Genomic DNA, 13,980 nt, shown 5'->3' on the forward strand with positions numbered 1-13,980 from the left:
GTTTCTGTAGCACTGTTATTTAGGCCTGATATTCTGGTTTTGTAGCAGTTACTAAGGCCTAGTATTCCACTTTCTGTAACATTGTTGATTAGGCCTGGTAGTCTGGTTTCTGTTAAGCTGTAATATAGGCCTGGAGCTCAAGTTTCTGTAACACTAAGGCCTGGTAGTCGGGTTTCTGTAACGCTGTTATTTTGGCCTGGAACTCCAGTTTTTGTAACACTGTAACTTAGGCCTGGTAGTCTGGCTTCTGTAACACTGTAACTTAGGCCTGGAATTCTGGTTTCTGTAACACTGTAACTTAGGTCTGGAATTCTGGTTTCTGTAACACTGTAACTTAGGCCTGGAATTCTGGTTTCTGTAACACTGTAACTTAGGTCTGGAATTCTGGTTTCTGTAACACTGTAACTTAGGTCTGGAATTCTGGTTTCTGTAACACTGTAACTTAGGCCTGGAATTCTGGTTTCTGTAACACCGTAACTTAGGTCTGGAATTCTGGTTTCTGTAACACTGTAACTTAGGTCTGGAATTCTGGTTTCTGTTACACTGTAACTTAGGCCTAGTTATTTTGTTTCTTAGGCCTGGTTTCTGTTACACTGTAACTTAGATCTAGTAATCTTGTTACTATGGCCTGGTATTCTGGTTTCTTTAACACTGTAATTAGGCCTAGTTATCTTGTAACTTAGGCCTGGTTGTCTGGTTTCTGTAACAATGTAATTTTGACTTGTGAAATATGTGAAAACGGTCTGTCTAAGCCCCAGCATGATGTATAAATGGAAGCATATAACATACTTGTTCAATAATGTTTCTTCATCATGTAAATACGCACAGCAGGTTACTGGAATAAAACTTTACTTCAAATGAAAGCTCATTAAAAAAGAAACTCAAATCTAGTCAGACTTTATTTTCAGATGAAAGTGAGTGGGTGGATCCCCCATAATTTTTACAAAAGATTTTTACCTGTGATATTATACTGGGTAGAGCTTATATATAGACGTGTGTTTTTCTCAGCAACTCTTGTTGTAAATAAGCAATTAAAATTAATTGATTTAATGATAGACATGATATAAATGCTCTGTGATAAGTTCTTGTGTGAATGATGGAATTTTGATAGTGTCTGTAAGCGGCTGCCAAATTGCAGAGTAACAATTAGTGGTAAATTAACTGGAGCAAAAATATTCGATGCTACCTATAGCTTTAATATTTTCATTCTGTTATGAAATATTTATTTTGGTTTTGTTGTGTTTGATGTAAATAATAGCATGAATAATGTTAAACTTATATCCATTTTTTTTGTTTTTGTTTCATGGGGTAAGAATCATATTAGGATACCCCTTGAAGGTAATTAGTCCTTTCTGCCTGTGATTTTATTTTTGAAAATTCTTGCAAAATGTTCTTTTTTGTCTAGCATCTGATAAGTGACAATGGCTTTCCTTGTTTTAGATTATAATCTTTGCTTCCAGCCAATGAAATAGCTTATCGACCACCAATAGCCTATTGGCCTCCATTAAATAACGAGCTTAATCATTAATAATTTGGGTCAGGCAGAACCTGGTGAAACCAAGAGTTTACACAATTTATTCTAACTATTACATATCAAATAGGTAAATGAAGTAACTGAGGTAGTATGTGTACTTGATAGTAGGCGTAAGAGCTGAGAGAGAATGCGTAGGAGCTATGAGAGAATGCGAGAAAAAGTTTTAAGTGACATGGAGGATCGAAACTCTATGTTTTCGCGTTCTCCACTTGGTAAACGACCTTGCCTAAAGGTGACTTGTCTGGCACCGAGAGCAACTGGGAATGTTGGAATTCTCCATTCATTACCATCGGAATCCCGACACAATGTTTTCCCATAATTAATTATCATGGTTATTGTTTCCCTGTGTGTTGTGAATTCTGTTTATTGTGTCATAAATATGAATGATGGTGTTGTTTCAAGGCATCGCTGATGACACGGGAATTGTGGCTCTTTGAAATACAAGCTCCTTGGCAATGGTTTATACAGGATGTTGGAATTCCCTGTCACATTCTATTCATAAAAATTTGTACCATATTCATTCAGCGTAAAAATAACCTTAGTCGTAACATTTTTTCTCAACATATAACTCATTTTTGCTTTAGTTTATGAAGATTGACTGTTTACATTTTTACACTGTCGCTGAAATGTGTTGAAATGTGTTGAGAAAGCATTTTTCCTTGATGTTTCTTATTCAGGGGTCAAATATCGGGTTGTTATTGATTTGGTCGAGTTGCCATATTCTTTATAACTGAAAGTCTGAAGGGAAAGATGCCCTCCTTGTTCATGGTCTTGCTGTAAACAAACCAAATATCTTCAGAAAAAGTCTTAAGCACCTTTACCCTGCTTCAATTACTGCAATTAAACCTTTGCTGTGAAAGGAATTTGTTTGAACAATTGAGACTGCATGTTCACAGCCATGATTGAATTACTAATGAAGATAAAGGTAAAAAACAAAATTCCTTTAAATTTGAGGGAAATTAACATCTTGAGGCCAATTCCTAAGCCTCACTTTACAAGGTCAGCTGCTCACAAATTAATCAAAACCAAATCCATGTCCTCTTTTAGGTAAACTAAGTCACAGCCAATGAGCATGTGATGTCCCAGGGTTGTTATTGGGTTATATAGGTCAAGCAATGACCATGTGATGTCCCAGGGTTGTTATTGGGTAATCTAGGTCAAGCAATGATCATGTGATGTTCCAGGGTTGTTATTGGGTAATCTAGGTCGAGCAATGATCATGTGATGTTCCAGGGTTGTTATTGGGTAATTTAGGTCGAGCAATGATCATGTGATGTTCCAGGGTTGTTATTGGGTAATCTAGGTCGAGCAATGATCATGTGATGTTCCAGGGTTGTTATTGGGTAATCTAGGTCAAGCAATGATCATGTGATGTTCCAGGGTTGTTATTGGGTAATCTAGGTCGAGCAATGACCATGTGATGTCCCAGGGTTGTTATTGGGTAATCTAGGTCAAGCAATGATCATGTGATGTTCCAGGGTTGTTATTGGGTAATCTATGTCAAGCAATGACCATGTGATGTCCCAGGGTTGTTATTGGGTAATCTAGGTCGAGCAATGATCATGTGATGTTCCAGGGTTGTTATTGGGTAATCTAGGTCGAGCAATGATCATGTGATGTTCCAGGGTTGTTATTGGGTAATCTAGGTCGAGCAATGATCATGTGATGTTCCAGGGTTGTTATTGGGTAATCTATGTCAAGCAATGACCATGTGATGTCCCAGGGTTGTTATTGGGTAATCTAGGTCGAGCAATGATCATGTGATGTTCCAGGGTTGTTATTGGGTAATCTAGGTCGAGCAATGACCATGTGATGTCCCAGGGTTGTTATTGGGTAATCTAGGTCGAGCAATGATCATGTGATGTTCCAGGGTTGTTATTGGGTAATCTAGGTCAAGCAATGACCATGTGATGTCCCAGGGTTGTTATTGGGTAATCTAGGTCGAGCAATGACCATGTGATGTTCCAGGGTTGTTATTGGGTAATCTAGGTCAAGCAATGATCATGTGATGTCCCAGGGTTGTAAGTTAGTAATCCTCTCAAGTCATTGTAATTCTCCTGTTAACATACTAGGTTCTGTCCATTAAAATGCTTGCTATGTTTTCTAACTATTACATTTGAGTACATTGTCCTTTGGATGTTTACCTTGACTTAAAACTTTTTAACATTTAATAGACTTTCTGAGTCAGTTCTTTCAGTGCTAGGAATGAGATAATGAAAGTGTATCAATTCAAATTGGCATAACTCGACTTCATGTCCCCAATATTTGTAATGTTGCTAGCAAAACCTATAATAGAAGGGCCACTTTGTAGTTTTAGTAAGAGGTTTTGTTATATCATTATTGCTTAAGTATAATTATGCACATAAGTGCGCACTTCAGTGCATTTCTATGCAATTCTTTTGAAGCATTTGTTAATAGTGTAATTATAGAGTTATTTCAGATGTCTTGTAATAAGGGCTTTAATACCATCCAGCATTTTGCAGATAAGTCATAACTCTCTCCTCTTATGTGGGAGGTTTTCTTGTCCCAAATCCACAACTACCATTTCCCTATTTTCTTTGAAGTCATGAATGGTTAGCATGTGTACCATCTCCATATAGTTGTCATTGTGGTTTTTGTGCCCTTGTCATAAAAAATTCTTTGTTATTTCCAAGGGTTTCCCTCCTTGTGTTATTATTGGCAAACGCAAGTCCAAATAACACAAAGCATGCTTAATTTCTTAAGATGATTGTAAGCAAACTTTCCAGAAGAGCGTTAACAAACTCTTTGAAGTGAACAAAATTACAGCTCAATTTGTCAAGACAGCTAATAAGTTGATATAAATCACATTTGAGACTGCTACTTGGGTAGAACCATTTTGAGATGCCAAAGAAGGCATCCCTCCATGTTAAGGCTTATACCCACAACCTCTTAGGTGAGAGGCAGACAGTTTTACTGTTACACCACCTCACTATAGTGAGATTTCAAGGATATTCACATTAAAATAGGTACACATTTTACAATTAGCATATACTTAGCTAATTCTGCTGTTCTTGGCCTGCTTTTGGTGTCAGGCATTGCCATAGACCACAAGGGACTTCATCACGACCATTCCAGCAGTACCTCACTGTGCCATATGACTAGTAAAACTATCCCTTGAGTTCCCTCCCTTGACCAAGAACAAATCGATGAGCATTGGCACCCATATGCAGTGCTTTTGTTTTAAACAATGGGGCAGAACTGGAGAACAACCAAAGGCAGCATAGCATGTTAAATCAGTTTGAAAATAGCTTAAATGTTGTTGTTATTGTGTTACCTAGTCCTTACAGATATATAACAGATCTACAGTACAAGCCTCCAAGGCAATGTTTGTCATATGAAATGTCTGCTTATCAACTGTCTGTGTGCATGGTTAATGCAAGGACATAATGCAAGGAATAGTTTAAAATTTGCAGGTCGAATACAAAACTGTGGTAACTAAATGATTTCAATGAAATGAGTTAGAACTGTCTTGAAAGGAGCCCTCGATTTCCGCTGCTCATGGAGTATTATCTGAAACAATGCATGTGGAAACAAAGTGTAAGTGCTTGCAGGATAGCTATCTAGGGCTCTTATCTTTCTACAAGGCACTGCACACTTTCCCTACCTGGTGGAGTAAAAACTAGCGCAAAGAAGTCTGAAAATGATGCTGGCTACATGTGTATTGCGCTAAACCTTCAGCCATTATTACCTGGTTAATTTCTCGGTTTGTGATTAGCAATAACATCTGGTGGCACAGAGGCAGAGAGAGCGTGTGCCTCTCCTGCCAATCAAATATGATTGACAGTTTACAATCGGCCAATAAGAGAGGAGCTTTGTGTGGAAATAAAAAATGGTAGGAAAAACAAAATGGCTGCCAAAATTGTTGTCAGGGAAACAATACAGGCAATGAGATGGAACTTTAATAGATAAAGCATACTAATGAATACTGGCAGGTTTTGGATCATTGTAATCTTGTACCAGGAAAGCTGGGGTTTTCGGATGGAATATCAGGGATTTTGGGACAGGAAATCGGGGATATAGGGAGGAGTTTTGGTCGGGAGATGTAATTCTGTTATACAGGAGTAATGGAGATCTAAGCAAGATGTAATCTTAACTGTCAAAGAGATTGTAGCATGGATGAGGGGTTTGAAACAAATACAACATAATATTGAAGTATGATAACAGGCAAGAGTTTGGCTGTTTTGAATAGTTGTGACTGTTGGCACTATGGTACATTAGTTACTTGCGATGTTAATACTGCAGTTATGGGAAACCAAATCTGGAAAAAGCCTATTAATTCTCAAACCCAGGACCACTACACTTATGGGAAACCAGATCTGGAAAGGGCCCTAAATGATCTCAAAACAAAGACCCCTGCAGTCATGGAATCCAAATCTTGAAACGACCTAAACAAACTCAAACACAGGAACCCTGCAGTTATGTAATCCAAATTTGAAAGACCGAAACATACTCAAACACAGAACCACTGCAGTTATGGGAAACCAAGTCTGGAAAGGGCCTAAACATACTCAAACCCAGGGCCCCTGCAGTTATGGGAAACCTAATCTGGAAAGGGAACAGGAAAGAGCCATGACCTGTGACAGTGTCTTATACTTACAGTGTAAACTTAACTGTGTTTGTCAAATGCATGTTTGTTTTTGAAAACCATTGGTTTATCTGTTCTTGATAGACTGATAGGAGCCCTAAAATGTCTCATAAAGTCGTAAAGATTAGTTTATCCTTATTTCTTTTACCTCCACAGTGAAGACAGCTGATAGCTGATATGAATCAGACTCTCAAGTCCCACTCTCTCAAGTCCCACTCTATCAAGTCCCACTCTCTCAAGTCCCACTCTCTCCAGTCCATTTCCCTGGTAGGAACCAGTACTGGTGTCCTCTTTGAGAGGCCATGAGATAGCACGCCTTGTGGTGCTCAAACCCACAACCTCTTTGGTAAAAGGCAGACACCTATACCATTAGACAACTTTCATTTTCATTACAGAATATCTAGTTGCTTTCATTTTCAATCCTTACTAGAATGTTGGCAAATCTCATCATTACTTTAATAATAACTTAGAACTACATCCAGGAGAGCTTTTTTCCAGTGATTTTTATAACCGATATTCGGTTATGTTCCAAATGCCAAAGAATACGTTTTTTTTTCCCCCAGATGCTGAACTCAGTGCTTGTAGATTGTACATTGTGAAACCCATGTATTATAATGCAATATTCGTGGTTAAAAGTTCAGTAAATGATAAGAAAACAGGGCTTATCAGGGTTTTTGTCTGTAATGATAAAACAATGTGTTTTTCATAATTCTTGAGTAATGTATTGAACTGTACTGACATATATTGTGTTGTCAAGTTTTGTGGGAAAAAACATGCAATAATTGCATTAGATTTGTTGAATGTATATTTCTAGAGGTTAAAGCAAAAATGTTGCAACTCATGCTAGAAGTAAAAGCAGATACAACTCTTTCGCTTGCACTGTTGTAAAAAGTATGTATGTTTTCCTGCGCAAATGCCAGCAAAAATGTGGTTAACATTGGCACTGCATTCTGACAGTGTTACGTATGGTTTGAATGTTGTGCCTCCGCTGCCATACCGTCGTTAACTCGAGGATAATCTTTGTCATCTGGATTATGACTCGTTTATGATTTCTGACAGTAAAGATTATTCCATTTTAAACAAAACAGACGTCTTTTTTGTAGTTTTGTGAACATCTTTCCATTAGATCCAATCATATATTGCAGTGATTAGTTGCAAGTGTTTAAGAATTTCCTTTTTTTGCCAATGTTCACATTTTTGTATAATCCATATATTACAGAAAGCTCTATTCCACATGTTATCCTGACAAATGTTGTTTCAGTTATAAATGTTCATTCACTTACTTACATATCATACATGTGGGGTGAAAAATGTATATTATCATACACTGCGTTTAAGTGTAATACATGTAAATGTTATTTGAAACAACCATCACTGTTTTTCAGGGAGGAGAAGCTAGTGTGGGGGCCCCTAGTTCCAGTTCAGCCCCACCCCCTCCAGCTGGCGGTGCACCACCACCTCCACCACCACCTGGCCCCCCTCCCCCTCCTGCACCTACACCCAGCGAGGGAGGAAATCAGGGGGGAAGTGATGTCCGTGCAGCACTGTTTGATTCCATTAACAGGGGAACTGCCATCTCTTCTGGTATGTCGTATGTCAACATAATTAAAGTGATATTCGTATTTAAAATCAATACATACACATGTATAACAAACATACATTTTGAATGATAAACCTTTAACTACTTACTAAATGATACATTTATGGAAACTATTAATTACTGATAACAAGATTGTAACCATGTATTTAATAGCTGAAAACGCACAAATATTAAATGACTGGTGTGTGCAGATCAACTATCGTCTCATAAAGTAGAAATACTGTGTTTTCTGTACCTTCTTTCAAATTAAACACGATATCCTTCATAAGAACCATTGATTTCGATATATATTCATCCTTTTTGACAAATTAAAACAATTGTATTAATTGTGGTACTGTTTATTTGAGAGTAAGAGTGCATCTTAAGGATTTTCTTTAGCTGCTGCCGTAATTCCATAATACATCATTATCATTAGGAGAAGTTTGTTTGTAGCTTGTTTGTAGCCTACAAACTCAAATATTTAAACATATAACAGAACTAAGATTTCTTAAACAATTGTGGGTTTGATATGTCCTTGTGGGCTTCTGCTAATTTCTTTAACTGATTCATGTTGAACGTTTTATTTAGAATTAGCTAAAGGGAGATAATTGCATTTTACTAGAAATATGCTTGCGTCTTTAGTTAGCTCCCATATATGAAAAAAAAACAATACATAAACCCTTCTCAACTCTGTCATCAACATGTACAATGTACAATTGTGAAACATTAAACCTAAACAGAATGTACTGGAGGGGATGGGTGGAATGATGGGGGGGATAAGATCTTTTTCTGCTTGGTTCCATTCAGTCATCCAAAAGACAAAGATTAACAATTATTTTTTCCTGCTTCAGGTTTGAAGAAAGTATCTGACGATATGAAGACTCACAAGAATCCAGCATTGCGAGCAGGTAGCACTGTTTCTGGTACTAGTTCCCACGGGGTTAGATCTGGCCCCGCCCCGTTCAAGGTCTCAAACCCACCTCCCAAGGCGCCCAAACCAACAAGCAACGCCAAGGCTGCTGCAGCCACTGCTAAACCACCTGTGTTTGAGCTGCAACAGAAGAAATGGACGGTGGTTAGTAGCCTTAGGGTTATGTTATACTGATTTGTAGCATAGTTCAGGTGCTCATTTTCTCACCTCATTTACATATATTTGTTGCTCAAGAAGCTAGATAATTTAATTTAATTTTCCAATTTTATTTAGTGAGTTCCAGTTATTTGATAGTTTATACATATATTTTACAAAAATTATGAAAAAAGTAATGATGACTTAAACTAAGTCCCTCTCAATGGCACAATGTTGCGCTAGAGTGTGGTCTTGTATTGTGGGGTAAACCGGGGTAACCGGAGAAAAAACCACTTGTTCGGCTTGGTGACCACTTATGAAACTCAAATGCGCTTAGGCTGGGAATTGAACCAGGGTCACCTTGGTCAGAAGCGAGTGCGCTAACCGTACAACAGATATTTGTTAGTACATAAATGTTGAGGGAAGGAAAGATTTACCTGTACAATAACTTCTGTTTTATGCCAATATTTTACTGAAGTAGTTTTTCAGAGTAAGCTGGACGTAATGTTGTCCTATACAAAAGGAATTTTAGCTGATTTAAAACTGTTACAATCAGGGCCCTTATTCAGTTATCACCATAGATAACACTGAATTTTAAAAGCAGATTTTGAGTGTTTTATTTGGACTGTTTAATTAATTGTACAATAGACTGGATCATTGAGGCATGTGTAAGGAAAAGTAAGAGTAATATTGAATAGGGTCCCTGGTTATAGGGACTAGACACCAGATGATACAATTGCAAGAAAAAATAAAAGATTGTCAAAAACTTACATAAAATTGATATGTTTGTGTGCAACGCATTGAATCTTACTTACTAATCTATAACATCGGTTACGACACATGTATCTTTTGCAGTATTCATGTATTTTTTAGCTCGACTATTTGAAGAATAGGTGGGCTATTCTACTCGCCCCAGCGTCGGCGTCCGGTTAAAGTTTTAGGGCAAGTTGGGATTTTCACTTAAAAGTCCAATACCCTACATTCAATTGACTGAATACTTCACAGTTATTCAGGGCCATCACATGATGAGGTTAGACTCCATATTATTCTTTACACAGATTATGGCCCCTGATTGACTATGGAACTTGGGTTAAAGTTTTAGGGCAAGTTGGAATATTTATTAAAAACTTCTATATCCTTTGTTCAATTGACTTAATACTTCACAGTTGTTCAAGACCATCCCTCAATAAGGTTACATAACTCCATTTTATCCTAAATACAAGTTATGTCCCCTGATTGACTTAGGTTAAAGTTTTAGGGCAGGTTAAAGTTTTAGGGCAAGTTGGGATTTTCACTTTAAACTCCAATGCCAGGAATTCAATTGACTTAATACTTCACACAGATGTTCAGAGCCATCACATAATGAGGTTAGATAACTCCATATGATCTTTTATACAAATTATGGCCCCTGATTGACTATGGAACTTAGGTTAAAGTTTAAGGGGGCAGGTTGGAATATTCACACAATTGTTCAGGACCATCATCCAATGAGATAACTCCATATTATCTTTTATACAAATTATGGCCCCTGATTGACTATGGAACTAAGGTTAAAGTTTAAGGGGGAAGGTTGGAATATTCACACAATTGTTCAGGACCATCATCCAATGAGGTTACATAACTCCATATCCTTAATACAAGTTATGGCCCCTGATTGACTTAAAAGTTTTAGGCAAGTAAAAGTTAAGGGCAAGTTGAGATTTTAATAAAAAAAAACTTCTATACCATTCATTAAATGCACTTAATAACATTCAAAATTATTTACGACCATCTTACAACAAGAAACATAACTCCGTTTTAAGCCTAAATTCAAGTTATGGCCCTTGATTTTTTTGATTTTTTTAAATTTTCCTTTGAAAGGCATATTTGTATATTCTTAACCACATTTTCATAATGGGAAATCAAGTTATTTGAATGACTTGCGTCATTGTTTGGGCAGGCTAGTGGGAGGTTTGACATAAAGAGACCAAACTTGGTATTATTACATCGTTATTGTATTCTAAGTCAAAGCGGCGTAGTCAAGCGCGCTGTCTTACGACGGCTCTTGTTTACAGAAATTTTCTATGTTTGTCTACCACGTAAATCCGAATTAATTTGGAAAATAGCGTCAGTATAATTATGTATCTGTACTATTCACTTGACTTTCACATGCTAAGTATACACACTATAAACTGGGAAATAGTTATGCACTATTTTTGAATGGGTGAATGAGCTGAGAAACGACAAAATATTCATGTTAAATGATGTGTTATCCGATTATACTAGCTTGTATTGACAATTCTAGGCTTGTATTTAGTAGATAATAATGTTAATAATGTTGTTGCCAAATTTGGGACCATCTGGTGTATAGTCCAGATACAAGCCCAACGCCCAATGCTTCTTCCACAGCATCATAACTAATCTCTTCATATTTACCACACCAGGAGTACCAGATCGGCAACAAGACGATGGTGATTGATGATTCAAACAACAAACAGACGGTGTACATGTACAAATGTCAGGATAGTACCCTGCAGATCAAGGGCAAAATCAACTCCATTGTCGTTGGTAAGAATTTTCATTTTATTATTCTGTGCATACGCTTTTTAGCAGGATTATACTCAAAAATCAATATGAAGAATAATAATATCTGTCATGTGTTTCCGGTCTAGAAAAATTCAAACCTGACGGCACCTGGGGTGCCAGGTAACGAGGCTTGCCAAGTTACTGGCTACGCAGCATGCCCAAGGGTCTGGTTTTCCTATCAGGACAGGACACACATGGTTAGAATCCGTAGCCTTACTATCCAGGTAAAAAAAATATATTCAGAGTAAAATGTGGTGTCCGGGAAAAGGATTACAAGTCTCTGCCTCTGGTTTTGGGTTCAAGTCCCACCAGGTGCACATTCTCTTTGCCTGTCAAAATTGACACCAGTCCTGGTTTTTACCCAACAAACATACTTGAGAGTGATTCAAGCCAGTTTTTCAAGTTCCCATACCATTGTCATTAGAAATGACAGAAAGTTTTCAAGTGTTGTTTAGAAACTTGACATTTGTTTTACACCTTCTGGTACAATCTGTTCTTATTTAAGATAAATGGTGATTTTTTGCTCGACTATTCGAAGAATAAGGAGAGCTTTCCTAGTTAACCGAGCGTCGGCTTCGGCGTAACCACTTATGTTAAAGTTTGCGTACCACCTCAAATATTTTTAAAGTCCATTGACATATGGCTTTTAAACTTTGCACACTTGTTTACCATCATGCCCCCAACCTGTACACAGGAGACGGTAACTCTATCAAGCATTTTGACAAAATTATGCCTCTTTTTCTACTTAGAATTTAAACTTTAAAGTTTGCGTACCACCTCAAATATTTTCAAAGTCTATAGACATCTGGCTTTGAAACTTAGCACGCTTGTTCACCATCATGCCCCCAACATGTAAAGAGGAGAAGATAACTCTATCAAGCATTTTGACAAAATTATGCCCCTTTTTCTACTTAGAATTTACGTTATAGTTTGCGTACCACCTCAAACATTTTCAAAGTCAATTGACATCTGGCTTTGAAACTTTGAAACTTAGCACACTTGTTCACCATCATGCCCCCAACCTGTACACAGGAGGAGGTCACTGTATTGAGCATTTTGACAAAATTATGCCCCTTTTACGACTTAGACTTTACGTTAAAGTTTGCATACCGCCTCAAATATTTTCTAAGTCCATTGACATCTGGCTTTGAAACTTCGCACCCTTGTTCACCATCATGCCCCCAACCTGTACACAGGAGGAGGTCACTGTATTGAGCATTTTGACAGAATTATGCCCCTTTTTTAACTTAGAATTTACTTTAAAGTTTGCATACCACCTCAAATATTTTCCAATTCAATTTATGTAAATATCTCAGCACATCGTGTATTGCATTGAAATCTAATCTAACAGTGATCCATGCATGTTTCGCCAAAGCTTTTTAATCCATACACCAAAAAGCGGTGGAATAGTGCGCTGTCTCTGTGACAGCTCTTGTTTACTAAATCTGATCTTTAAAACCTGCCCTTGCAGACAGCTGTAAGAAGGTGGCCGTGGTGTTTGATGGAGTCGTGTCCTCGATTGAGTTTGTCAACAGTCAGAGTGTTCAGGCACAGGTAAGGGAAATACTGATACTGCGGGGGGAAATATTAATGTGTGTGGTGGGGAATATGGATTGTGCCAGGGGGGTATTGAAAGTGTGAGGGGGTTCCGGGGGGATTTATCATGTGAGGGGGATATTTAAAATGCTAGGGGCATGAATATTGATACTGTGAGGGGGATTATGGATATTGCAAGGGGGGATATTAATAATGTGATGGGGGAATACTGATACTGTGGGGCAGTGAATATTTAAACTGCAAGGGGGTGGGGGATATTGATATTGCAAGGGGGATATTTATTCTGCAAGGGCGGCGTATTGCAAGGGGGAGTATTAATAATGTGATGGGGAAATATTAATTACTTGAGGGGGGAATATTTATACTGCGGGGGGAAATTGATACTGCAAGGGGGTGGGGGATATTGATATTGCAAGATGGGAATATCGATTCTGCGAGGGGGAATATTGAAACTGTGATGGGGAAATTATTAATTACTTGAGGGGGGAATATTCATACTGCGAGGGGGGATATTGATACTGTGAGATGGTGGGGGATATTGATATTGTCAAGGGGATATCGATTCTGCGAGAGGGGGCATATTCCAAGGGGGGAATATTGATACTGTGATTGGGAAATGTTAATTACTTGAGGGGGGGATATTTATACTGCGAGGGGAGATATTGATACTGTGAGGGGGATATTTATTCTGCGAGGGGGGATATTGAAACTGAGGGGGATATTGAATTTGTAAGGGGGGAATATTTATTCTGGGAGGGGGGATATTGATACTGTGAGGGGGGAATTGAATATGTTGGGGGAATATTTATACTGTAAGGGGGATATTGATACTGCGAGAGGGGATGTTGATAATGCGATGGAGGATATTAAAAATGCGAGGGAGGAATATTGAAACTGAGAGTGGAGAATATATATATTGCAAGGGGGGATATTGATAATGCGTGGGGTGAATATTGATGCTCGGAGGGGGGATATTGAAAACTTGAGGGCGGAATATTGTTATCAATTGTTTGAAGTCAATGTATTAAACAGTCTTATCATTTTTGCATTTCAATACAGAAGTGGAATAAACG

At 37.9% G+C, this 13,980-nt stretch overlaps 1 protein-coding gene across 2 annotated transcripts in view; it reads left to right on the forward strand.

Moving 5' to 3' along the window:
• Positions 1-13,980, forward strand: part of LOC128206723 (adenylyl cyclase-associated protein 1-like) — a 62,055-nt gene that overhangs the window by 42,941 nt on the left and 5,134 nt on the right. For both annotated transcript variants that reach the window (XM_052909369.1, XM_052909370.1), the window contains exons 9-12: positions 7,526-7,724; positions 8,571-8,794; positions 11,209-11,332; positions 12,822-12,904. In XM_052909369.1, the coding sequence (XP_052765329.1) occupies positions 7,526-7,724; positions 8,571-8,794; positions 11,209-11,332; positions 12,822-12,904 (630 nt within the window). The remainder of the gene's footprint in view (positions 1-7,525; positions 7,725-8,570; positions 8,795-11,208; positions 11,333-12,821; positions 12,905-13,980) is intronic.

This window comes from Mya arenaria, chromosome 10 (genome assembly GCF_026914265.1).
Source record: "Mya arenaria isolate MELC-2E11 chromosome 10, ASM2691426v1".
In the NCBI taxonomy this organism is placed as follows: Eukaryota; Metazoa; Mollusca; class Bivalvia; order Myida; family Myidae; genus Mya; species Mya arenaria.